At 48.3% G+C, this 26,799-nt stretch overlaps 2 protein-coding genes, 1 long non-coding RNA gene and 3 other non-coding genes across 7 annotated transcripts in view; 3 read left to right on the top strand and 3 right to left on the bottom strand.

The window, feature by feature from the left end:
- The window catches only part of CDR2L (cerebellar degeneration related protein 2 like), a 29,636-nt gene extending 25,974 nt beyond the window's left edge, over nt 1–3,662 (top strand). The window contains exon 5 of the mRNA XM_075014923.1: nt 463–3,662. Within this exon, the coding sequence (XP_074871024.1) occupies nt 463–1,348 (886 nt within the window). The 3' untranslated portion in view covers nt 1,349–3,662. The remainder of the gene's footprint in view (nt 1–462) is intronic.
- The window catches only part of LOC142023698 (uncharacterized), a 30,796-nt gene extending 22,027 nt beyond the window's left edge, over nt 1–8,769 (bottom strand). Inside the window, exon 1 of the long non-coding RNA XR_012648283.1 lies at nt 8,647–8,769. This is a non-coding gene — a long non-coding RNA (uncharacterized LOC142023698). The remainder of the gene's footprint in view (nt 1–8,646) is intronic.
- MRPL58 (mitochondrial ribosomal protein L58) lies at nt 8,719–16,326 on the top strand. 2 transcript variants are annotated; one of them, XM_075014926.1, is made up of 6 exons: nt 8,719–8,899; nt 10,528–10,564; nt 13,233–13,292; nt 14,216–14,298; nt 15,115–15,284; nt 16,107–16,326. In XM_075014926.1, the coding sequence occupies exons 1-6, from the start codon at nt 8,747–8,749 to the stop codon at nt 16,189–16,191; spliced, it is 588 nt and encodes a 195-aa protein (XP_074871027.1). In that variant the 5' UTR covers nt 8,719–8,746; the 3' UTR covers nt 16,192–16,326. The 2 variants fall into 2 exon arrangements, with proteins under 2 accessions (XP_074871027.1, XP_074871025.1); XM_075014924.1 differs by having other exon boundaries at nt 8,721–8,917.
- A 3,637-nt stretch (nt 16,327–19,963) lies between these two features.
- On the bottom strand, nt 19,964–20,036 carry TRNAR-CCU (transfer RNA arginine (anticodon CCU)). Its single transcript has one exon. It is a non-coding gene; the product is annotated as a tRNA-Arg (tRNA).
- A 1,149-nt stretch (nt 20,037–21,185) lies between these two features.
- On the top strand, nt 21,186–21,258 carry TRNAR-UCG (transfer RNA arginine (anticodon UCG)). The gene has a single exon. It is a non-coding gene; the product is annotated as a tRNA-Arg (tRNA).
- A 3,421-nt stretch (nt 21,259–24,679) lies between these two features.
- Nucleotides 24,680–24,752, bottom strand: TRNAR-UCG (transfer RNA arginine (anticodon UCG)). The gene has a single exon. It is a non-coding gene; the product is annotated as a tRNA-Arg (tRNA).
- Nucleotides 24,753–26,799: the final 2,047 nt, after the last annotated feature.

The raw sequence follows: 26,799 nt of genomic DNA, 5'->3' as shown, positions 1-26,799 counted from the left end.
GCGGGGTGGCTCCTGACTGTCTCCTGGGTGGCTGCCCAAGTGCTCAGCTTACAGGGGACACTGCACTGGAGCAGGAGTGCTGGGTTCTGTTCCCAAAATTACTATTGACCTGTGTGTGACCTTGTGCAAGTTTCTTCCCTTTTGTGTGTTGCATTTCCTGCCCCTCCCCCTGTCGTCTCTCTCTTGTAATTAGATTGTAAACTTTTCTGAGGCAGGGGCTGTCTTTTGTGTGTACGTACAGTACCTAGCACAGCAGAACCCCAGTCTCAATTGTGACCTCTAGGCACAACAATAACACAGCCAACACAAGCCAACTCTTGCGTAGTTACACCTGTGCATTTCCATGATAGCTCCTCCATGGACTTCAGTGAAGTTACTGTCATAACTGAAAACGGAATTTGGCCCTGATTTTCTTTACCCATTATTTTGTCGGTAACTGACTCCACTCTCCCTCTGTCGCAGGTATGAGGATGCTTTCCAGGTTCACAGCTCTTCAATGGAGCTCAGCCAAAACCCTATGGAGAGGGAGAACGAGCATCTCCAGGCCATGGTCAATTCCCTTAGGTCCCAAGTCAATCAGGAGAAACAACGAAAGGAGAGGGTGGAGCGTGAATACACTGTTGTCATCCAGGAGTACTCGGACCTTGAGCAACGGGTGTGCGAGATGGAGAGTTGCAAACTGCGCATCAAAGAATTGGAGGCCGAGCTCCTGGAGCTGCAACAGATGAAACAAGTCAAGAAGTATCTTCTTAGCAGAGAGGACAACCTCTCAGAAGCACTTCTGGAGCCACTAAACAATGCCCCCGAAGCAGACTACATTGATCTCTCAGAGGAAGATGGGAGTAAAACTCACAGTGCATCCATGACAGCTTCCCCAAATCACCCCGTCCGGAAGAGCTGCAGTGACACTGCCCTCAATGCCATCGTGGCCAAGGACGCTGTGAGCCGGCACGAAGGCAACTACACCCTGCATGCCAACAATGTGCGCAAGCGAGGCATGTCCATCTTGAGGGAGGTGGACGAGCAGTACCACGCCCTGCTGGAGAAGTACGAAGAGCTCCTCAGCAAGTGCCGGCAGCACAAGGACAGCGTGCGCCATGCCGGAGTCCAGACCTCCCGCCCCATTTCTCGTGATAGCTCCTTCAGAGACTTCCGGGGAGAGGGCCAGGAGCTGGAAGAGCGGAAGACAATAGAGAAGACCCTTAGCAAACACGTGGAGGCTGTGGACAAGCGGCTGGAACAAAGTCAGCCAGAGTATAAAGCCCTTTTCAAGGAGATCTTCTCACGCATCCAGAAGACAAAAGCAGACATCAATGCCACCAAGGTGAAAAACAAGTCTAGCAAATGAATCCCGCCGCCACTGTGTTTCTTTGGCTCCCACATGCAACTTCAACAGCTCTTCTCTTTTGAGCCAGGAAATATTCTGCACCTCCCCCTCTTGCCTTGAGGTCTCTCATTTTGTTTTCTTGTATGGGAAGGGGGCCTACACGGAGAAGGACAAAAAAGTGCCATAGAGACTCAATGGACCCAGCTGCCACAGGGTTTCTGAACCTCCTGGAAAAGCTGTATTTTGTAGTTCTAGATTGTTTCAGAAACTTTACAATGAATTCCTGCATGTGTTGCTACAGCAACCAGAAGTCACAAACACCAGACACCAACCAACTACCCACCCTTTCAGCTTCTCCTCCAGCTACTGTGTTTGATTATCTGCAGGCAAAAGCTTGGATCTCCTGCAGTGTCCTGGTGTGGCCCGGATGCAGTGTTACACAAAAGCCATCAGAGCCCCCCCCAGACTGCTTCAGAACACCCAGCCCTTTTCTTTCTCTTTGGTTTCGTGCAAAGTGTAGCAGAGACACTGTAGTGTGACCTTTCAGTTCCCTATAGGGCCGTACGTTGTTCCTACTTAAGCCATTCTCTTATCAGTCAGGTTTTTCAGAGGTTTACAATGCAAACTCATTGCAACTGGAAAAACTTGAAGAGAAACGTAGAACTGATTACTGTAACATCTTTGTCAACCTCCCCGACAAGTCAGTCCATAGTCTTAGGACTTTAAACATATAGGATATCCTTCTCTTACATGCTGGGTGAATTCATCTCATGGTTGAAACTGATGACCAGGGCTTTCCCAGAAGCCAAACAAGAAGGGCCATTCCTGATTCAGAGAGATACACCTCATCTGTAGGTCTGGGTATTGGTCCTCTCTGTGCCTTGCTATTCAAAAGATCTTTGTTGCCCCTCCTAGCAAGCTCTTAAGACATGACTTGTCTGGGTTTGCTATAACAGACCGGCAGTGACTCACACGTAGCAGTGTAACAACAATGCAACACATTCTAGAAGTGTTAAGAGCAGTGGTTACTAACAACAGTATTTTTCACATTGTCCCACACTTTCGCTGCCAACATCCCTGACGGAGCTAACAGAGTTCTCTGCTGACAATAATCCAATGTGGCTGAGTGAGCTGCCTTATCCAACAGTTGCCACCACCTGCCATGGAGTTTTCAATATTCCAGTATTTAATACCAGCATCAGATTCTTTCTACTCTCTTCACATGCCCAGCGAGAGGCAGGCAGGCGCACACACAAAAAGCCTCCCCAATCTCAGGGATCACTAGTATCCATTTCTCATAAACCCCGAGCAGGCTTGGTTTGGTCAGACGTGGCACCTTGCAGGACTCGTGACTCATAAACAGCATTTCACTCTAGCTTTAGATACAGACCCAAAGCACTCAGCTGCGGGGGATGATCCTGGCAATTGGTATAAGTTACTGAAGTTATACGTTACTGAATAGTATTCAGCATGCACTTATAGAAGCATTGGACTGGACTCTGATGTCATTTACACTAGCTTAAATCACAAAGTCAGTTTTTCAGGAGTTAACACAGGCATAAACAAGATCAAAATCTGGCTTTTGGTCAGTTTTTTCGCAGAATTTATGTAGTTTTCACTTTTTCCCCCCTCCCACATCTGATTTTCCAAATTCAGGGCCTGACCCAGTGAGGAGCCAACGGCCCTCCCTGTCACTGAAATTAGTGAGGTTTGAGGGTGCTCAGTACTTTGCAGGATCCGTCCTGTCCTTTCTTTTCAAATGGTTGCCATCATGGCAGTTTGTAAAGTTGTGACCTCCAGACTGTCACCACTGCTGCCTCTTAGATTGGCCTGCTAGAGGTGCCCAGTTCTGCAAACACCTTCTCCCTCCTCCATGCCAAAAGCTTCTCTCTCCTACCCCTCACATTTTCAGATGGCTGGTAGCCCCAAACTCAGAAGTAGTAGCAGCTGTACACATGCTTCTGGCTACTGCTCTGGTAACCGTATGGAGAACCTTCATGCCTTATTTATTTAATAATGGAAAGCAGTTGTCAAAAAAAAAAGAAAAAGAAAAGCAAGCCTCAAGTAGATTTTCTCAGAGGATTCACCATGCTCTTTGTTACCACTGTCACAATACATTGTGTATTATTATTAAATGTTACTTCACTGAAAACTTTATATAGGGGACTTTTGAACCAATATCTGTTCTAAAGTCATCTGTTTGTTACAACAGTGTGAAGGGGATCGGTTTGGAACACTGTAAAGTACGAACCAGCATTTAAGTGTACATCAGAGAAATATATTTAAAAACGCTTTATTCTCTTCCTAAATAAAAAGAAACCCCAGGATTCTGAAAGCTGAACCTCTCTGTGACTGGTTTTGATTCCAAGGAACTCTGGTTGTGCTGATTCTTTGAATTTGAAATACCTATCTCATAGGATTGGAAGGGACCTTGAGAGGTCATTGAATCTAGTCCCCTGCCCTCTTGGCAGGGCCAAGCACCATCGGTGACAATTTTCTTCTTTTTTAATCTATTTGCACCAGATGCCTAAATGGCCCTCTCAAGGATTGAACTCACAACCCTGGGCTTAGCAGACCAGTGCTCAGTTAGTGCCAGGGTGTCTAACACACTAGCTACATGTACCAGTTTAGTGTGGCTAGTTGGCTTGAACAATAAATATATTTTGAGGCTCACATGGCTAGTTTGCTGTAGCTGCAGCCACTATAGTGGCTACTGCTTCTGAACTGTGACCATGTGCCGACCTACTCCGGGTCCCGTGGGTGCACGTGGGGTGTGATACAGCGGGGGGGGGGAGTCGAGTGTCCCGGGACCGACCACCCCACCTTTATAGCAGCCTTATATAGTGTAGCAGCAATATGTGATTCAGTGTATCTACTTTAAAACCTAGGTTTCCACAGTATTATGAGTACCAGGAACAGTAACACTCCAATTGTGACCACCACAATCCCCTGTGGCTGTTCTAAGTCCCAATAATGCTCTATACAGCCCCAGCTAGTCCAGCTAGTGGTATTTACCGATAGTGATTGATTCATTTATTCGTAACTACAATTACTTACCACTTGTTTTATATATATATATATATATATATATATATATATATATATATATATATATAGTTATTTATTTGGCATAGGCTAAACACTAGGTTACATATAGCTGTATATGATTACATGTGACTTACCAATAACATCCAATGCTCCCACATCTCACCAACAACTACGTTACAGCGGCCCTTCAAGTCAAAGATACAGCTTGGTTGGGACCTTTCTTGGTGGTGACATCCAGGTGATCAGGCCGGGGTCTGCTGTCTGGACTGGAAGTTGCTAGCCTCCGCCTCGTGTCCAGGAGCCCACACCCTTATTCCTGCTAAATCACCTTTTATACTGTTTCTTACTTGGGGGTTCGATACCTGGCCAATTAAAGCGTTTGTTACCTAATTTGGGCTTTCTATCCTCCCGGCCTGTCAGAACATGTTACAAGATTTCCTCTCTCCTTGGTCTTTTTCTGAACCTCCCCCCGAGACCCTCTGATATTGCATAACCAAGATGTTCTCTTTGGGGGGCTTCCAGCTACTAGCCCCAGCTGTTCTCTTTCGGGGCTTACTATCTGCTTGTCAGGATGTTCTCTTTGGGGACTCTCCAACTACTTGTCAACTTTCTGATTTCTTTCTCCTGGCCTGACTTCAGACCTTCCTGCCGTTGTGTGATAGCATTCCAAGATGGAGTGTATGGTCATTCTGCCTTGCGAGTGAGGTCCGGCCACCAGGTGCTCGTGCTCCCACAAACTGGTTGGCCATCGTGGACTGAGAGCAAGAAACGCTTTAGGCTCCTTGTGAGAAGGTGGAGGGAATGCACCTGTGATTGCATATGTAACGAAATTTCACCTATTTGGGTTTTTAGCACCAACCACATCCTGAAAAACCAAGGCTTATCGATTCTCAACGGTCCGTAAACTTGCAAAATTCTCAACACCCATCCCCCAAGTGCTAATTTTAAAAAAAAGTTAAAACAGGCTCCAAAAAAATTACTCATGCAAGTGACAAGATATTAACATCCGGTTTGACAAAGGAACAGCTGCACTGTATTAGCAGCTTGTGCAGCAAAGAGCTGAAAGCACGCTTTCTTTGTCCGAAAATATGAGTGCCTAATGCCATACACGCAGAAAGACCTGTGATTCATAGTCAGCTGGAGGAGCCAGATGTTTGTTTTAAATGAGGGTTCCAGTGAACTGCATCCCCACCAAAAGGACAAAATTAGCATCCTTTGCATTTCTTAAAAAAGAGTATATTTAAAGGAGCTCAAAGTAAGTTACAAATATAAAGTGTGCCAACACTATTAAGAGCTAGGTCAAGAAGATACAATGATCATTAGCCTCCCATGGAAATGTAACCACCAGTCCAACAGCACACAGAAACACCCTGAAATGGTTTAGGATAGGAAGTGAAGAACAGACTGCACACATTTGCAATTGCAGGGGAAACATAGAGCAACAAGATCAGAATTTGTCCAGGAAACCTCAGTTCAGCAGAACAGGGGTGTTTCACTCTTTAATGACCACAAAACTTACACTAAAGCCCAGTTACATCAGCACTACTGTAGGACAATAAGCTGGTTCCCACTGAAGTCCTGAATCAGAAAAGTCTCTATAATCAGGAGTAGGGATGGATTCCAGAGCTGAGGCCTTAGAGAGTAGAATACCATCTACTGAATCACCTGCATAACTTTCTGTAGCACCTATGACTTTCGTGCAGGTTTTCCACCCAAGCATGGACCTGGTCCAGCACCGACTGGCTTGTGAAATCTGCTGGGATCACTATGCAAAGTGTGAATGCATCCTTGGGCATGCCAATCCACTACATCACAAATTATCGGACAGCTTTGTACAGTCCCTTCTCCCTACTAACATGTCACCAGATGGGATGAACCTATTCTTAAAATGAGCCCCAACGCTGGTGGGTTTTATTCTCCATGCTTCATTAAGCCTGAAAATGAGTTGGTTCTGTTTGAATTACATCAAAGTCATGTCTTATTCAAACCCCCTGTAGGTGCCCATCTCTCGTCCATATCATGCCCTTAAGCAAAAGACAGACAAAAGGGCACTAGTTTTAACCCAATACTCTCTGCTTCACACAGGGTTCCTGTGGCAGGACTCTCAGTTGACACAAGGTGAAAGAATAGGAAAGGTATCTTCATTTAAAATTTGGGTTCAATTATGCCACCTCAATTACCTTTGTTTTGCTAACTGAAACCCCACAGCAGGCTGCAGAATGGTGCCCTCTTGGTATATGCAACCAATGACACAACAACCCTGACAGGTTTAACAACAGTTGGCAAAGTGAGTCACTCTGCTACAGCTATTTCTTCTCCATCCCTGCAGCTACAAATCCTAAGCATCTACCTGCTTGTTGCTTGAAATTAAGGTCACCAGATGGCATGTCTTGGCTCTGATGAGTCTGACTTTATTTGTGAAGTATTCAGTTATCAGAAATCCCAGGGGTCTCTCCCAACCAACCTGTGCTGCTGTGGTACTACACAGATTAGATTAAAACCACATACAGTGCCCTCCACAGCCCATCAGCACTGCTTAGTGTCAGCCACAGCCGGCTACCTGACAGCGATATAAGACACTTAACTCCTTTCCCATGGAACAGAACATTCTGCCTCCACAGTGATAACCAAAGAGAGAGGGAGACCCAAGCTCAGATTCCTGTTACTCTGCTCCTATGTATGAAGAGTAGCCTCAGTACCAAGTTTTTAACCAGAGGATTTGACTTCATTCTGCAGTTTATACTAAGGGCTCTTTTCATGGTCTCTGATACCATTTCTACTCCTCTCAAAACATGAGAGGCTCTGGTGATGCTCTCTCCAGTCCATCCATTTTCGTACTGCCCAAAGCAGTACTCCTGCCAGTGTGTGCCAAGGAACATAGTTCTCATTTCAAGAGACATGGAGGGTGATCACCACTTTGCATGAGGCTCTTAGAATCTCACAGGACTAAACCTTTTCTCTGATCTACAGGAGAAGATAGGTATACCCAGAATACATTTGATTATTACTGCAGTAAACTCCCTCGTATCCAGTATTCTTTCAACCAAAACGCTCAGATAACCAGCACAAACATGCCACTTGTTCTGAGATCAAAGCTGACCGGAAGTCACAGCTGTCACTGCCAAAGTTTCCCCGGCTGAGTCCCTGGCCCCGGAGCTGCTGGTGCTCTCCCGCCCTGGCTGACTTCTCGGCTCCAGGGCTGCCAGTGTTCCTCCGGCCCCAGCCGGGGATCCTGCAGCTTTGTCTCTCTCCACTGCCTGTGCCTCCCCAGTTGTTCTCTATTGACTTGCATATTTGAATATCCAGCAAACTCCCAGTCTCAAGGTTGCCGGATATGAAAGAGTTAACTGTATACATGATTATTAAAAGAGGGTTTGGGGATTTGTGATCTGCACCCTCTCAGTCTTACAAAAAGAAAATACTCTGAGATTCTGTAAGATTGGCCCGAGATACTGCAGTAACATTAGCATATGTGGTTGGGATTAGGGGTTTTACCATGAAACAGCATTACCAACTCTCAACACATTACACAAGACTCACTGTATTTGATGTTTTTGTTGAGGCCCTAGAGCCTGGATTCATGGATTCTTTTGAACGCTTGGCATTGCCAAAACTGCACAATGCGTGCAAAGTCAGAACAGTGCTCATACCCCGTTCACCCCCATAGGCAACTTTGTGGCAGGACCACACACCAACACCCTGTGTCACTGCACTGCCCAAAGGAAAGTAGGGAACATTCTGTGACCTGCATTGTACATGAAGTCTGACTACTAGATGACTACAGTGGTCCCTTTGCACCTTCGCACTGCTCAGCCATGGGACCACTCCACATCCCTAGCAACAATTCCAGTGCATCAAACGGGAGGGGACCTGTCCCCAGGGGGCAGGAGGCTGAAGGGTTGGGACCTGTCCCCAGGGTGGGAGGCTGGGGAGAGAAGCAGGGGTGATTAGGGAGCGAGACTGCCTGCACTCACCCCACGGTGGGGAATCCTGCCTCGTGGGCCTTCCAGCACCGTTGCAAGCTGACACCGTGTTGCCCAGGTTTGGCCCAGCCTCCCTGACTGCGGGACGGGAGTGGGGCACCAGCTGGCCCAAATCTGAGTGATTGGCCCTGGGACCCTGTGCGTAGGGGGTCAGAGCAAGGCAGATCCACGCAACCAGGCCTCTTGGGCGGACTGAGCCCACCCCACGTCATCCTGCAGGCGCCCCTCTTGCCCCCAGCAGCTCCCACCCTACAAAATTCAGCCCTGCCCTGACCCGCCTGCACTCACTGACACACGGGCCGGGGGTAAACTTGCCCCGGAACCTTCGCGTGCAGCCGCTGTTTCCCGGCCGGACTCTTAAAAGGCTTGCGCACGCAGAGGGCTAAAGATGGCGGCGCGCGCTCTGCGGGGCCTTTGTCGGGCGGCGCTGCTCCCCTCCCGGACCTCTCAGAGCGTCCTGCGCCGCGCCGCCGCCGCCGCCGCCGCCAGCTCCGAGTTCCGGAGCGCATACGCCTTGGACAGGCTCTACCCGGAGCAGCGCGTAAGCGAAGCCGCAGAGGTAGTTCCAGTGCGTGGGGCGGAGCAGTTGTGGGTGGGGACAAGGCAGAACGTCAGGATAGGGGTGGGGCCAGCGCTTATGGGGTGGGGCTTGAGCCTAATGGGCGGGGCCTAGTAGCAGGGGAAGGAGGTGGAAGAGGGCATAGCCTGAGCCCAATGGGCGGGGCCTAGCAGCAGCAGATACCAGTGGATGGCAAGTTATAGTGGGCTGTTGCCTCTAGTTTCATTCAAGCAAGCCCCCCTCTATGAACTGCAGGCAGCATGTGGGGTGTTTTTAGCTCCCTGTGGTGCATTGCACCATGGCGCTATTGTGTGCTAGAGAAACAGCCTTGCAGCGCTCTGTCACATGATGGCTACATTTACACTAGCCCCAATTTGCATGGCCATTTCGAAGTTTACTAATGAAGCGCTGAAATACATATTCAGCGCCTCATTAGCATGTGGGCGGCTGCGGCACTTCGAAATTGATGCGGCTCACTGCTGCGCGGCTCGTCCCCATGGGGCTCCTTTTTGAAAGGACCCCGCCTACTTCGAAGTCCCCTTTTTCCCATCTGCTCATGGGAATAAGGGGACTTCGAAGTAGGCGGGGTCCTTTCGAAAAGGAGCCCCGTCGGGATGAGCTGCGCGGCGGCAAGCCGTGTCAATTTTGAAGTGCCGCGGCTGCCCGCATGCTAATGAGGTGCTGAATATGTATTTCAGCGCTTCACTAGTAAACTTTGAAATGGCCATTTCAAAGTTTGGGGCTAGTGTAGACACGGCCCATGCCTCTTGGCCACAGAAGTTACACTGAGGGCCTGTTTTGGTCCTGGGCTTTCCAGGGCCAGAACCTCAACAACAGCAAAACTGGAGAGTCTGGTGATTTTTAAAAAAAGAGCACCAGTGTCACTGGTGATGGAAGTTTGGTTTTGATATCTGTCAGGGCAAAGGTGTCCATGTTCAGAGGAAGGTGGGGCGGAAAAATCAAATGGCATATTGCTTCTTTACAATGGAAGGTTGTAGTGGAGAGGGACAAGCTGAGTCTGTAGTAGTATCAGAGGCATGGACTATCCAGGTGGCATATTACAGATGACTAACAGGCAATAAAAACAGCTTGTATGGCAAAAGCCTGTAGAGCAGGATTGTGTAGGACAGAACAGATGAGCCAGTCTGTTTACAAAGGAAGTAAAATATCCAAATTGGACACCACAGGTGAAAGGTGCAAAGAAGAGGATTATAGGCCAGGTCTCTGCAGTGAACCGCTCACAGAGACGTACGCTAGATTAAAGAATATTTCTAGACTGATTTTCTACGACTGTTTACAGGGATAGTAACAAAGTCTGTTCTGGTCTGGCTATGGTCTGAAGAAGTGGGTCTGTCCCACGAAAGCTCACCTAATAAACCATTTTGCTAGTCTTTAAAGTGCTACTTGACTGCTTTTTGTTTGTTTACAGGGATGTTTTCCTAAGGCAATTTTGAACTCATCACTTTTTTGAAAAATAGAATTGTTATGTAGCAATAGCTTCTCTACTTATGTTTTCTTGAAAGTTGTGCTCTGGAGACTGACTTTTATTGCACAAATACTTTCTGTAGCATCAAACAGCAGTTGCTTCATTATGTGTATGTATTTTATAGGATGGGACTAAACAGCCCTCTCCTGACATTCCTGTGGGTAAGTCTAGTATATAGGAGAAATGGTTTTTTCTTTGTCCTGTTTGCTTTCAGTGGGCTTTTATTGCCAGCAAATCAATTTAATTATTTTAAGAGATTTCAGTTACCTGCACAGAAACAACAAAAGCAAACAAGTCCTTTGCAAAGTGTTAATCTCTACAACTCCCATTAGCATGGAAAACTTACCCATAAACATAAGGAATTTATCACAGAAGAAGTTTTGTGCGCAAGCTGCATGGGTGACTGAAAAGAGAGAGTGGAGGAACCTGACAAGAAACTGCATTAATCCTGAGTTTATTTTGCACACTACCCAAGTGGCAATATTGTAATTATGATAAAAATGGGATTGGTGGAGGGAATGTAGTGAAGGGCAATTAAAATTTAGAATTACTTGAATAAAGTAGATATTTATTAACTTTATTAAAAAAAAAAAAAAAAAAAAAAAGAGAGAGAGAGACTGAAAAATCTTACCTGAAATGGTTCTAGGCTTTCAGAACCTGAGCAAGAAAAGTATTTTGGTGCATCAGGATAAGGCAGAATTATCATTTTAGGGATTAACAGCAGAGGACTGATCCCAAACCCACTTTACTAGTATTCTTCAATAGGGTTTGGGTCAGACCCTTTCAGATTATCTAATCTGTAAGCATCTTTCTTTGCAACAAGACAGGGGGTTTATGCATAGACTGTCAAATAACTCAGAGGAGTGTTTCTGTTGCAGTTAGCTTTCCACTTAGATACAGCCAAAAGAGAACCTACTGCAGAGGGTTATACAACACAAGTTACAGCTATTCGGGCATATTTGCAGAATGAATGACAAACAAAAAAATCAAGACCTGGTGCTGGGTATAATGGACGGTTTGACAAGGAGAGGCAAACCCCACAGAGTGGGTAGATGATATAGTAGATTGGTGCGGAGCTAGTCTACAGAAACTAAGACACTCCGCACTGGACAGGGAGAGATGGAAGGAAATAGCAAGAGAGGCATCAGACACCAATGAGCGCTGAACCCAGGGTTGATGATGATACCTTTCCACTTGAGGAGCTGTCCCTTAACTCTATCAGAGCTAGTCAATATGGATTTGGAGTTAGCCGCCTGCCTTCAAACTTACATTCTCTTCTCCCATCCCCACATCATTTCAGTGGTTCTCAAGCAGTGGTATGTGCATGTATGTTGGGGGTATGCAGATTTCTTCCAGGGGCACGTCAACTCATCTAGAGCAGGGTGAGGAACGTTTTTTTTGGATCGGCATCTTCTGAACTCTAGACGAATCAGTCAGGGCCACACAAGTGAGAACTGAGCCAGGGGAAGCCCTCACAGACGTGATCCCTGACTGTACGAGGGCCAGGGCCATGGGATCTGGTGGCAGGCAGGGTGCAGGAGTAGGCTGAGGGTGGCTGATCTGGGATGGAGTGGGGTGCAGGAGTGGGCTGAGGGTGAGAGGTGTGGGCAGGAAGGGGATGTGGGAAAGGGGCTGTGGTATGGGACGGGGATGCAGGGGCAGGCTGGGGGTGTGGCTCTTGGTGGCAGGAAGGTTGCAGGAGGGTTTGGGTTGTTGGGTCTGGAAGGGAGGGGTGGAGTGAGGATGAAGGGGCAGGAGCTGGGTGTCAGTGGGGAGTCTGGATGGGAGGGGAGTGCTGCAGAGGGGTGTTGGGTCTGGGCAGGATGGGGGTGCAGGGTTTGGTGTGTGGGGTTGGGGGAGGGGCAGGAATGGGGTGGGACTGGGGGTCTATATGGGAGGGCGCACAGAAGCAGACAAGGGGCACGCAGTCTGGGTGACGAGGGGGCAGCTTACCTGCTCACCCCAGACGCTCATGGCTCTGCTCCCCATCTTGCTCTGAGGCACTACCCTCTACTGCTCTGATTGGCTGGAATTCCAGCCAATCAGAGCAGCGGTATGAAACCTCCAGGAAGGCTGCTGGGGCCACTGCTACCCTCCTTTTCTTCCCCCGACTGGTGGAACAAGAAGCAGCAGCAGCAGAGCCCGGAGCCACTTCCTGCCCCTGGCCTCTGGTCCCCAGCAAAGCCTGTGACCAGAATCCAGCCTCACCTTGGCTGATCCAACCTCACCTTGCCACAGGCTGGATGCTGTGGAAGGGAGCCCTGATCTAGATATTTGCCTAGTTTTACACCAAGCTAGATAAAAGCTCTAGCAAAGACAGTAAAAACCAAAATTTCATATGAGTTATTTATTCTGCTTATTGACTTTACACTTCTGTGTACGTATGATGATATTTATATTTCAATTGATTTTATTTTGTTGTTGTAGGTAAAAACGATAACAATTTGTCAGTAACGGTGCTCTTCGACGCTTCTGTATTTTTGTGTTGATTTTTGTAAGCAGTTAGTTTTAAGTGAGCTGAAACTGAGGCTATGCAAGACAAATCAAATGCCTGCAAGGGGTATGACAGTCTGGAAAGATTGAAACAACACATCTGACAAAGTGGGACTTTGCCCATGAAAGTTTATGCCCAGATAAATCTGATTAGTCTTTAAGATGCCACAGAATTTCTGGATGTTTTTCAAAGCTACAGACTAATATAGCTCCCCCCCACCTCTGGAATGGTTGAGACACACTGACTTAGATCACTTCTTTTTGTTTGATTCTTACTGCGTGATTAGTTACAGATCTGACTGTGGGGTTAAGCACTCCTGCATTCTTGTCTTCCAGGATGCCTGTCCATATCCTATTGCCGGAGCAGCGGACCTGGAGGTCAGAATGTTAACAAAGGTACAAAAATATTCTGTGGATTTAAAAACATGTCGTCTGTACAACATGAAATCATTGGAAATCCAAGTTTTTTAAAAATCCTAACCAAATTTGAGAGTGGCCTTCTGCTTTTTGTTTTTCACTATAGTTAAGGCACTTAAAGGAACATTCAGGCCCACCAAACTTAACCCCAAATAAGTGTTGTGGTTAAAAAAAAAAAAAAAAAAAACCAAAAAACAAAAAAAATTACAAAACTTAAGACAGGTAGAAATGTTTAATTTTTTTTATTCCAGTAGGAACAATTTTTGTTTAAACAAAAACAATTCTCTGCAGTGTTTGCAATATGAACTCCACAGCGCTGTAATGTGTGAGACCTGGAAAATTAAGCCGACTGGTCTGTTTTGCGTGATACAGGCTGAGGAACGTTCAAAAAAGTAACCTGTGTTCAAAACCAGATTTAAAAAATATCTTCCAGTGTGCTAAGGAATTACAAGTAACGTAGAAGGAAATATTTTAAAAAGAAAGGTCAGGGTGAACTTTTTAAAAATAGGGATTAAGTGATTGTTGAAACTGGAAGTTGCATTTAGATCAAGTTGATGATGTGCTGGTGAACAGATAGTGTGCTGAGGTCCAAATGAGCACCCACATAGAGTTTTTCCTCTAACTGTGGCACTAGGAAAAGCAGAAGGATGTGATCCTACTGCACATCATAGAATCCTAGAACACCAGAACTGGAGGGGACCTTCAGAGGTCAAAAATTTGTGGCAGAGATGAGAACCAAAGCTGGGTCTCCTGAGTCCTGGGCTAGTGCTATAACCATTAGGCAACTCTTTCCCTCCGTTTAGATTCAGATTAGAATCAGTAGGGCAATTTAATCACCAGCTGCTTTGGAGCGTGATACACATGATGAAATAAACCTCCCCTTCTCTTTCTTTCACTTGCAGTCAATAGTAAGGCAGAAGTTAGATTCCATTTGGCATCAGCAGATTGGATTGCAGAAGATGTGAGGCAGAAAATAGCAGCAATGGTAACTGTCAACTTTTTCCTTCCGCTTCCCAGCATTTTGTCTAATTGACAGCTTTCTGTCACCGTTCAGGGCAGCTGCACCTGTAATTTCCTCTTGTGGTCCAGCAAAGGCACCTGCTCTAGGCTTGTGGCTCCTAAGCCAGCACCTCCTTTGGCTGGAGACCTACATCATGCTTTCTTCCAGGCTGCACAGTTCCACTGTGTTTTCCCCAGCAAGTCAGAATGCCCAGACAGAACTGATCACCCCCCAGCTTCAACAAGGGCTCTGGCAGTGACCAGACCTTCAAATCTCCGCATTGGGGGTTTGCTCAGAATTAATGCATACGTGCATAGATTAGCTTTTCCTTTATATAGATTGTGTCTTTGATCTTCTCAGACCATGTGTAAATAATAGATCAGATTATGATTCTCTCCTCAGGGCTCAGCTTCAAAAGGTTGAGTCCAGAGTTAGAATTTGCATTTCCTTCTACACAGGTATTTCCTGGGAACCCCACTTAACCATGTTTGTCCCAAAACTTCCTTCTTGTCTGGCATAATATTTGAGAGGATTTTTTTTTTTTTTTCCCCTGAAGCTCATAACACTTCTTGGGGCTGATGTTGGCCACATCTGCCTCTTAAGGAAGATGCATACAATCCCACAATACATAATTTTTTTTTTCATTGATGATGCAATGGACTTCAAAGCTATTTAAAATTAATTCAGTAGATTTCCCAAAGATGTTGTGGAAAACAGCCATTTCTGTCACAGCTTTTATGCCAGGAAATGATGCCTCTGGAAAAGGGTTTATGCTCAAATATTTTCTCTTTTCCTCTTCAGTACAGGAATAGAATAAATAAGTCTGGTGAGTTGATCATAACCTCTGAAGTGAGTCGCTACCAAATGAAGAATCTGGCAGACTGTCTGCAAAAAATCAGAGACCTGATTAAGGAGGCCACTCAGAAAACCAAGGTGGTACCTAAGGAGAATTCTCACCTCCTCATAGCCAGGTATGAAATTTAAAAGCAAGGTTCACTCACCTAGAATTATATTATCCCGACAAACTCTTGAGTCCAGTTGGAATTTTCAGGAGGGTTTAAACATAGGCATCCCTGGGCAGGGCTCTCATGTTCTTTGGGAGATTGTAGTAGAGCTACAGCAAAGGGTCAGTCAAGGCTGCTCTAGCTATACCATTGTAAATAAACCGCACTATTCTATCTGTTCTGTAATGTATCTTTTTATACTGTGCTAGCCACTGTAGTAACTTTTTTTTTAAGACCTGATCAAACCACTGGTCCATCAAACCTGATATCCACATTCTCCAAGTGACCAATACCTGATGCTCTTGACCAGTGGTCCTCAACCTGTTTACTACTGCAGGCCACATAGGCAGCTTTCTATATTTTATCTAGGCCACATCCACACAGAATATATTCTATCTTTATCTTTTTCAATGGACTGCAATGGTTGGACTGATTGGACCACAAACAGCCAACGGGTTTGTGAATCACTGCTGTAGAGGACCGCAAAAGGTCCCTGTGGCCAACTGTGCAATGCTGTTTTTTGGGGGAGAAGGGCTAGAATTCCTTCCTTGCCTCTGTGATGATCAACTTGCATCCTGCAACATGAGATTTTTCTACCCCTCCTCTAGCACAAATAATTTAATATAGTTCAGCAATCTACTAAAATTACAATGTCCGGAGGGCAGAGGTTGTTTCCCGGCATGCAGGGATGGCAGCTGGTAACACATTGGGTATGTTTATCATAAGACGGGTGTGATATAATAATGTTTCTGGGGTAGGTTGATTAAGGCACTCTTTCTCTGTTCTTAGGGTACAAAAAATGAATCGTGAACGACTGCGACAGAAAAAAATTCATTCAACTATAAAACAAAGCAGGAGGGTGGACGTTGATTGAAGACAAAAAAGAAATTGCCTGGATAGCCCATTTTTAAACACCAGTGGTCTGGACACAGAAGAATACTCAAATTACAAACTGTCTTAAAAACCTTTGCTAAAAAACATGAAAAATAAAACCTAATTTGACATCCTGCTTTCTTGTATTTAGTAAAATGGATTTTCATGAACAATATCAGCAGTAGAATATGAGTGTCTCAGATGCTTTACGTGTTTTAAAAGAAATCCAAATGCTTAAGCTTTCTCTGCCATGATATATTTTTTATATTCCTCCTGCCCCAACTGTTATGTAGATTAGGGTTGGCCAAATAGGGACTAAGAGCCACAGATGGAGTTTTATCTGAGGGGTGGCAGGGGAGAGTTAAAATATAGATAGATCTATCTGTGTGGCTTAATGCCCTCCCCTCCTCCAGAGCCAGGCACCCCAGACTCCCCCCGCCTCCCCAGCTGTAACCCAATGTTCTCTCCCAGAGCCAGGCCCCCACTCAAACTGAATGCCGATGACTCCCCAGAGCTGCCGCCACCCATTTCTCCTCCAAGCACTGGGACGCGTGCACAGAGCAACAGACAGCACTCCTGGCGGATGGCTCCAAAAAGGAGCCACGTTTAATTGTGCAAAAACCTGCATGCGGCTCAAGGGCCACAGGTTGGCCACCGGTGATGTCGACCCTTATGTATTGATGTACGAGAGTCATCCTTTCTTCTAAAAAAACAAGCAAGTTGGCCTTTGAGTAGAAGAGTTGCACGCCTAGAGATTTAAACAAAGCTGCTGTTTAAGCTGGCGCTAGTCATGCTCTGCTACAAGCAAAAACTCCTCTGGTGAAGTGTCATGGTCACCTTGAACAAGTGAAGGCAAGTTATTTGAAGTTTGAAAACAAAACCTAGCTCATGTATATTCTGGTTAACTAGTCTACCAATTTCAATTACAATCGAATTTCAAGCTCTCAGTCCCGCCTCCTGATGGATAAATGTCCCTTGTTGCTCCCCTGTAACTCCCACACCCCCTAACCTAACCCCTAAGCTCACACTGGGGCTCAGGAAAGCACCTCTGCACTACCCCCAACTTTGCTGTTCTCACTGGGGCTGGCACAAAAGCCTTGTCGTCCCCGTCCCCCCCCGCCCCCACCTGCTGCTTTGGCCTCCCACTTCCTCCCATGGCTATGGCCAGGGGAAAGATATGCAGCCACAAGGCTGGCCCCAGCCTCCCCCTGCCACTGTGCCCAAGGCCAAGGCCCAGTCCTCACTCCATCTGCCACTCAGGCCAGGGCCAGGTGTGGTGTAGTGAGAGATACGTGAGTGGCTTATAGAGGATGTGGGACTTCTGTTGAGGGTAACCTAGGTGATCAGGTGACACCTCTGGACTGCAGACGAAGGAAGAGGTGGAGCCTGAGGGGTTTGAATTGGAAAGGGCAGTTGGAAAGCAGTTAGTCTGGGTTTGGAGTGAGAGAGCCAGAGATGGGGGCAAGGCACCAGCTCATGGGACCTCTCAGGTCCTCCTCTCTGCTGCATGGATTGGACTGGCTATCTCTGCCTGCTGTAGTGACTCTTCTGTAAGACGCTGTGTCCTGTCAGCTAATAAACCTGCGGTTCTCCTGCTGAGTGAGAGTCACTCCTTCCTGTGGATGGGGTGCTGAGCTTGGGGACCCCTGAACCCCATCACACCAGAGCCGTGTCTACACGTGCACGCTACTTCGAAGTAGCGGCACTAACTTCGACATAGCGCCCGTCACGGCTACACGTGTTGGGCGCTATTTCAATGTTAACATTGATGTTAGGCGGCGAGACGTTGAAGTCGCTAACCCCATGAGGGGATGGGAATAGCGCCCTACTTCGACGTTCAACGTCGAAGTAGGGACCATGTAGACGATCTGCATCCCGCAACATCGAAATAGTGGGGTCCGCCATGGTGGCCATCAGCTGAGGGGTTGAGAGACGCTCTCTCTCCAGCCCCTGCGCGGCTCTATGGTCACCGTGTGCAGCAGCCCTTAGCCCAGGGCTTCTGGCTGCTGCTGCTGCTGTTGCTGCTGGGGATCCATACTGCATGCACAGGGTCTGCAACCAGTTGTCGGCTCTGTGGATCTTGTGTTGTTTAGTGCAACTGTGTCTGGGAGGGGCCCTTTAAGGGAGTGGCTTGCTGTTGAGTCCGCCCTGTGACCCTGTCTGCAGCTGTGCCTGGCACCCTTATTTCGATGTGTCCTACTTTGGCATGTAGATGTTCCCTCGCAGCGCCTCTTTCGATGTGGTGCTGCGCAACATCAATGTTGAACATCGACGTTGCCAGCCCTGGAGGATGTGTAGACATTATTCATCGAAATAGCCTATTTCGATGTCGCTACATCAAAATAAGCTACTTCGACGTAGGCTTCACGTGTAGACGTAGCTCAGGTGAAAGAGTTGTGGCCCTGGCCCCTCTCCCCATGCTGTAGCCACTCTGGCTAGGGCTGGGCACAAAAACCACAGCCCTGGTCCTGATTTCCCCCTGCTGCTCTGTCAGGGGTTGCAAGAAAGAGCCTGCCCTTCTCTCCTCTCCTCCCCCAGAGCACAGTGTGGGACTGAGCCCAGCGCTGCTTCCTGACCCCCCACAAGCTCCCACTTCACAAGCTCACTCTGGGGACAGAGAAAGCAGCCCAGCCCCTCCCCACCCAGCTCACACTGTGCCCACTATGGCTTAGCTAGTTCTCAGCCTGGGCTGGGAGCCTGGGTCTCACTTGTCTCTTCCCCCTAGATTGGTGGGGTGGCTGGGAGCCACAGCCTGACACAGCCCCCCAACCTGGGGACAGGTGAGGGGGCAGGAGCCATGGCCCAAACCATCCCCTGCTCAAGATAGGCAGAGGGGTGGGAGCCATGGCCCAAACTTCCCCCTACCTCCCCCAGGACAGGTGCAGTGGGCCAGGATCCATGATCTTTTGACATGGCACTTTCTATGCTCAGTGCCAAAGCCTCGCTGATGCAATAAACGGAAGCCACACAATCTGGAGGCAGCACGAGCAGCCAGGCAGGTGGCATGTGGCTTCCCAGAGACAGTTCCCCCTTGAAGAGCAACTTAGTGTGGCAGCCCTGGTTAGACCTCAAGAACATGCATGCTCCTTTCTGTGACACCCAAACCCCTGCACACCTTCAAGGCATGGGCAACCTCCCCCACTGGGCTCCATGTATCTTCCCAGACTCCATAAATCATGGCAGAATTCCTTTTCCCTTGGCCCCTCTCCCAAGGGGAGCTCTGGTTCCTCTTTCACCCCCATTCTGGAGAAGCAGGGAAGGAAGACTGAAAACAAAAGTAACAGTTATTAGAAGAGGGAGGTGGGAAACCACAAAAATAAAACAAAATTAGAACTCACCTGCTGCTGAACAGAGAGTTACTGTCCAAACAAGTAATCACAGTAGTTAGAACAAATAAAGAATAACCTAGATGGTATGAAATTATGTGTCATGCATACAAATAACAATGCATCTGCTGAAGGGGGTCTTGGCCCATGAAAGTTTATGCTCCAAAATATCTGTTAGTCTATAAGATGCCACAGGACTACTTCTTGTTCTCAAAGACACAGACTAACAGGGCTCCCTCTCTGACACATAGCGATGGGCATCATACTGCATTGTGCAGGAAGAGGGTAAGCAGTCAGCCAAGAGCTGATTACCCAGCCCTGGAGTTCCTGTTAACTCTTGAGAAAACTGTTCTGCTATTTAAATTTGTAGCCAGCGCTGCCATTCAGCTTCCACCTAGAGATGGAATTTACCACTTAAAAAGGAAGCGAGTTTGAAAAAGACCCCTTCACCCCAGATGGGACTCGAACCCACAATCCCTGGCTTAGGAGGCCAGTGCCTTATCCATTAGGCCACTGGGGCTTGATACATAAAACCTTTGCACACGTTTCCTTAACTCTGTGATGGCCAAACTTTCTCTTCCGCGTGTTCTCCTTTCTTTGCCACAGCCTTTTCCTCCAGAAAGCCCCAACACAGGCTCCAGCCGAGCCTCATCTCGCACCGCCTCCTGAAATCAGCCTTCCTTCCCCTGCATTGTGCCCTGGGTTATCACCGCGCCTCAGCGCATCCCCGGGGGGGTGTGGCCCTTTCCAAGGGCAGGAAAGGAAACCCGCCCCCCCCCCGCCCATTGCTCCCGCACCTCGCTTCCAAGCCCCCTGCCGCGCCCCTGGGCTGTGCATCTCACCAGGGCGGACAGAACCCAAGCCAGCTGGTGCCACAATCCCTTTGGCCTCCTGCAAAAGCTAGAGCGATTCCCCCCTTGCAAAGAACGGGGCAGGGAGGAGCTTGGGGGCTACATGCTCGGGGGTGACCCGAGGGCATGCGCAAAGCAGCAGCTGGTTCAGTAAGGTACTAAAAGGATGAGGGCGAGAGGCTTTTTCGCGCTGCTCTTGTGGCGTGGTGGATAAAGTCTCTGTCATCTGGCTCGATGGGTCTGACGTTCGAATCCTGCAGCGTTTCCTTCATTCATGCTGTCAGCAACGGGTGCTAAAAAGGAGCCGAGGAAGGGTAGCGAAAACCTTGGCTGACCAAGTGTGTGCTGGCAACCACCGCAGGAGCTGAGCTACGCGCGTTGTCCGCACGTCGCTTCCTCCTTGGAGAGTAAAGTGAGGGTCCAAACACAGTCGGAAAATCAGTCTTGCCGTTGTGATAGCAGCCCTGAGTGGCCTAGCTAGTTAGGGGAGGCCGTATTCTGATTTGAAAATTAAAAGACGGCAAATTATGAAAACCAGGGCTTGCCCGTAACACCGGCTGACTTTGGATTTGCTTAATTATGGCCATTTCTAAACGGCTGAAGCAAGTGTTTTCTCGTCCCCAGTACCAATGTGGAAGAGATGCAAAAAGGATTGTGAGCTTCCCTTACAACAGAGGCGTAACTTGTTGGAAACTAGTATCGTATTTAGTCTCCTAAGGGTGAAAATCGTCTGCTCTGAGGTTCAGTGAGCATCGCTGAAATCTGATGCTGCAGTTGATACATCAGGTCTTCACGGTGAATGTCTCACTTTCCACTGTGACCGCGTGGCCTAATGGATAAGGCGTCTGACTTCGGATCAGAAGATTGAGGGTTCGAGTCCCTTCGTGGTCGGTTTCTTTTCACATGTCATCTCCAAATGCCACAGGTAAAAGGATTTGCTAAAGAGCCTGTGGCAGGGACAATAAGTCTTGTGGCACATTATACACTAACAGATACTTTGGAGCATAAGCTTTTATGGACAAAGACCCGCTTCATCAGATGCACGAGTGGAGGGCAGTTTCCAGAGGGGTATTTAAAGAGTGGGGTCCCAGTAAAAGGAAGGGACAGAGCTGACGAGGTCTGTTCAATCAGGGTGGAAATGGCCCGTTATCAGTACCATGTATCAAAAGAGGAAAAACAAGTCAGATCAGACGGGGGATGTGGCCCATTGTCAGAATCTAACATGGCATGTCAGCTCTGGCCCTCCCTTTTACTGGGGTGGGGGGCAAAAGGCCTCTGAATATGGGAGATGGCTCAGGGCAGGAACAGAGGATTGGGGTGCCAAGGCTCTAGCTGAGGGTGTGGGCTCTGGTGTGGGACTGGGGCTGAGGAGCTCAGGGCTGGGACAGAGGGTTTGACCACCGCCTTCTGCCCCTAAGTAGCACTGTACCTCCCTCCCTGCATGGCCCTGTTTCTCCACTCCCATTCAGCCCCTTGCCTAAGTCTGTCTCCCTCACTAGCCCTTTGAGCACCCCAGCACCCCACCCTGTCTGTCTCCCCACAGCCAGCTTCTTGACTTGGCCTGGGAAGAAGACAAGCTCTCTCTTCTGGGAGCGGCTCCTGTGCTCTAGGGCCAAAGGGGCCCTCTGGTGGGCAAAGGGCAGAACTGCAGCAACATTTCAAAGGGAAAAAATTAAAAGTACTGTATGCACAGCTCATTAATTATGTACCTGCAGAGTAGTGCAGAATTCCCCCACGAGAAACCAGTTACTGTAATACACAAGCACTATAGATCCTTTAGCTGGGGGAGATGCACAAGTGGGGGGCAAACAGGCACAGGCCCCACCTCCCCAGTAATGGGCAGGTACATACTGGGCTCCACCAGCCTTGGGGCCCTGACAAGAGCCCAAAATGTGCCCCTCCAAAATCTGTCAAATTTACATTCCTGTGTTTGTCCCTAGCGCTAACACACTCTAAACAGCCCAAGATCCCTTGCTTATGCTTTGAAGTCTCAGTGCCCAATACGCTCCCCGTTCGCCGCAGCAGACAGTGGCAAAATGTGAACAGCACACGTGGGGTGCCCCTCCGCTCATGTGCCCCACCAATCAGTAATCCGGCTGCAGGGGGACCCTGCGGCAATCCAGTACATTTCTTTTGGACGCCACTTCTCTATGCTATCTTCAGCAGAATACGTTTCCTGATAGCTGGAGATATTTATTTCCTTCTGCCAGTGTTCAAACTAATGAGAGGAGTTCTCCAGCACGTCTCCTGTTCAGGGGTGCTAATTGTATTTCCACTCTGCTTTGATGTTTCACAATGGCTCATTTGGGTTCAATGGGTCTTCCTGTGTTTGGAACCTAACCCCTTCTATAAGGAAGCCGTGTCTTTGCCCACGAAAGCTTATGCTCCAAAATATCTGTTAGTCTATAAGGCGCCACAGGACACCTTGCTGGTTTTGAAGATACAGACTAACTCAGCTGCCTCTCTAATATTTTTCATTATATAACTCAAACAGGGAAGAAGCATGAAATAATTACAGAGGTTTACAATACAAATACCTAATATAATCTTACACACTCATCCCTCACTGTACGAGCACGATTAGTTCCCAAATTTCTGCTCGTAGACAACACTCTTAAGACCGACACTAAATTCCCATTTAAATACATGTAAAAATCTCCAGTTCGTTCCAAGTGCTTGTAACTTGACATAAACCAGTTTTGCCTGGGTACTTTTCTGATGTATTTGAACAGTTTGGCACCAGAAATAGGATGCAGTGTGTGGATGTAGAGCAGGGATTCCCAGCCGATGGGTCCCATTAGATTTGTTAACGGTTGCTAGCTGGGCAGTTCCCAGCCGTATATGGCTGTTAAAGAAGCCATTTGCAGTTTCTTTACACTGTTGTCTCAGGCAGATATCTATCAATAGCTGCTGGAGATGGCAGCTATCCCTATCTCTATCACTAGGGATAGCAATTACCTTATGCCTAGGTACTGAAACACTTGAGTTAATTGCTCTGAGCAGGAGGCCTGGGGGAGCCACCCAGCCTAGCAGCCACGGTGAAAAGGCTGTGGGAGGAAGAGGAGTGTCTAAGGCTGAGGCTGTTTAGGGATGCGGGGGCGGTGTCTAAGACTGGGGGAAGTTTGGAGGTCTTATAAGTGGAGAAAGTTCACTCATTTAGTGAATAAAGGTAGGTATATATGGTCCTCGTTTTAGCAAGTACTCGTTAGTAAAGTACTCTTAAATGAGGGATGAGTGTACTAGGTAGGATGACTGTATCTCCCTGTACCAAATATAGGACAAGGAGATATGGGGGGAGGGACGGCTCCTCCCAACTCCACCAAGCCCCAGGTAGCCAGGAAGGAAGTAGCAGCCACCAGCAGTCCCCAGGAGCCCCAGGAAAGCAGCGGAGCCACACACACATGGGAAGGGGGAGCCCTAGGCCCTCACCCCACCTACACTGCCACTCCACCAGCTTGGGAGGAGGCCTGATGGCTGACTGCCCTCAGCTCTGCATCTCTGAAGGACATGGAGCCTCCTCCCCTCTCAGCCACAAGCCCAGCGTTCCTGTCAGCCCCACGGAGTCCCTCCCTCAACCTGGAATGACCCCCCTGCATAATTCCCATAATAATATTACTATGAAGAATATGGCAGATAGTGTCACATCAGCTGAACCTCAGGAAATGGTGAGATGCTTTGGGACAGACTGTGGTGGACAAGAGCAGACCTGCCACACCCAGCTAAGAGACGTCTCTTCTATGGTCACAAGTCCAGGAGCTGCTTCGCTCAGACATTGTGCACAGACTTTTTGGGCCTCGACAGACTCAGTCCTTCCAACCCTGCAGGTAAGATCAGGGCTGTTTGGTGAGAAAGCAAATCCATTTCAATTTAGGGAAACCCAGTTTATTTTAGCCCTGCTCTTTGGATGTTTGAAGACCCTGCTGTTGTCACCCAGGAATACATGCAAAAGCAGATAGGCAAGAAAAATCATGGAGCAAATTCATTCTCCTGGGGACAAGGCAACTCTTCAATCCACCCAATTTACCAGCAACTACACCACCCATCACCGCAGAAACACTAACCCCCAACCCAATCTGCCACAACCCCCACTAAGCTTGGTTGTTTCAAACTAAACACAACTGTCTAAGACTTCACTGCGATTAGCTGGACTCTTCTGCCAGTGCACTTGGCAGAGCTTTCTATTGGCATGTCTGAACTGATGGGTTGGGTGCATTTAAGGCACCTTGGGCCGCTAATTTGGTCGGGGTAAATACTGATTCTTCCTAGGCGGGAACCTTCTCTAGCAGGAGAAAAAACAAAGAGAAAAATCGCCCGACCACGAAGGGACTCGAACCCTCAATCTTCTGATCCGAAGTCAGACGCCTTATCCATTAGGCCACGCGGTCACAGTGTCCTTTTGCTGGGCACAGGCTAGTGAAGAGCATCCCTCTCACCTGGCTGCTCCGCGGGGACTGTTCCCTTTCGCCGCAGCAGCCAATAGGGAGTGACGGGGGCTGCTCCCGGCGCGCGCAGCTGGGCCAGTCACCCGCCCGCGTGCTCTCGCAGGCACAACAAAGGAACCTTTGTCAACGTCCTCGTGGGGCGGGAAGAGGATACTCGCCACTCTGCCTGGTTTGCAGGGGCATCCCTGGGGATGGGGCTCCTGACCTGCGAGCAGCCTCTGGGCGCCCCGAGCATCCTCTGCAGCTACCGTCAGCGGGGAGGTCCCCCTCCCTTCCCAGCCTCTCCAGCGGCCCGATTCCCCCCCCCCGCCCGCATTACCGCTTATGGGCCCTTCCCCGGCCATCCAGCTGGCAGCAGGACCAGGGCTCAGGCCTGCCTGCGGGGCGCGCTCTGAGCCAAGGAGCTGGGCCACTGGGGGTCCCTCCAAGGAGAAAGGAGCAGACACGCCTGGCTGGCGGGAGCTTCAGAGCAGCTACTGAGCCAAGCTGTCCGCCCTGCATCATGGGGACTGGAGTGTCATGCCGGGGGTGGGGGCAGCAGTTATCGGGGTGTGTTCACCACCCAGCTGTTGGGGCGGGGGTCCTATGCAGCTCCTGCACCCTGGGCAGTTTCCTCTCTGCTGGGTGAGTTCCACCGCCCCAGCCCACCGAGTTCACCCGTGCCTGTTCCTACCCTGGCTGCTAGGAGAGGGGGTAAAGGCTGAGCTAGGGGCAGAATCTGGCCCCTGATGCTCCAGCTGATGGTGCTCTGGGGACTCACCTGCCCTTCCAGCTGCACTCAGGTTACCCTCAGCCATGCACGGCCTGTTGAGTTGGTTTCATGCCGGTTAACTAAATGTGCCGGTTATCCAAATGCCGGAAAACCGGGCTCTTGCTGTACTGTCCCTAGAGATTCTGTGGAAGAGTTTGGTTCATTTAAGATGTTTACTTCATTTGATTCTGTGCTTTCTTTCACATATAGTGTCACACCCCCACAAGCACAACCTAGTCGGTCCTTCTGAAATACGTTAAACCCTGGTATTAGTGTGTCCCATTGATTATTCTCATTCCACTAAGTTTCTGTGGTGCCTGTTATAACATTCAATATCCTCATTCAATATGAGGCACTCTAGTTCACTCAGCTTATTATTTAGACTTCTAGGGTTTGTATATAAGCCCTTTAAAAAATTGTTACTATTACATCATAGCTGTGGCCATGCAAGCCCCCTTCTTTCGGAAGGGGCATGGTAATGAGGCACTTTGGCAGATGCTAACGAGGCACTGCCATGAATATACAGCACGTCATTAGCATAATGGTGGCTGCACACACTTTGAAAGTGATGCTTTTGAAACACACGCTGCCCGTGTAGCCAGAGGCCTTTCAAAAGGACCCCCTGATCCCAAAAATCAAATGGAAAGAAGGGGCTTTTGAAGTCAGGGGGTCTTTTTGTACTGAAAGTGTCTGCTCACCCCACAAAAGGGAGAAGAGAGAGGGGTGGAGTGCATGTGTGAAAGAACAGATGGTTCAGAAAATGGAGAAGTTCTACTACATGGTCCCTTATTAACCCCTCTCCTGAGCAGCCTACATAGGGAGGCAGAAATTCAGATAAAAAAGACAAGTTGTGCAGTCCCAGATGTTGCTCTGCCATACTAGTGAAAACCCCGAGAGACTATTTCCAAACAAAACCCAGGCAGGTCAGTGAACTGCATCAGATTTGAACCTGATGTATAACCACAAACAAGACTGGGCCCTTCATGGGCCAATATTTTTACTATTATGCCTGCTGATGCTGAATCCTTCACTTTCCTCTGCATAAGTTTCTTTAGTGGTAGTGGGGTGTTGGAATCCCTGGTGTTAAAGCAAATTCTATCTACTACAGCACAGGCTCCATTACATCAATAACATTAATAGTAATTTGCTGAGCTCATCCCAAGAGCCAGCTGAGTGCATTGAGCCATTACCACTATATTCTTCATAATGCCGCCCCCAAAGCCTTCATTTATATAAGCT

Source organism: Carettochelys insculpta, chromosome 20, assembly GCF_033958435.1.
Source record: "Carettochelys insculpta isolate YL-2023 chromosome 20, ASM3395843v1, whole genome shotgun sequence".
NCBI lineage: Eukaryota > Metazoa > Chordata > Testudines > Carettochelyidae > Carettochelys > Carettochelys insculpta.
This window is presented reverse-complemented; position numbering and strand designations above follow the sequence as displayed.

Coding starts and splice junctions, on each gene's coding strand:
- MRPL58 (XM_075014924.1), top strand. CDS start 8,747: ATGGCGGCGCGCGCTCTGCGGGGCCTTTGTCGGGCGGCGCTGCTCCCC. Junction 8,918..10,527: donor GCGTAAGCGAAGCCGCAGAG/GTAGTTCCAGTG, acceptor TGTATTTTATAG/GATGGGACTAAACAGCCCTC. Junction 14,299..15,114: donor GGCAGAAAATAGCAGCAATG/GTAACTGTCAAC, acceptor TTTCCTCTTCAG/TACAGGAATAGAATAAATAA.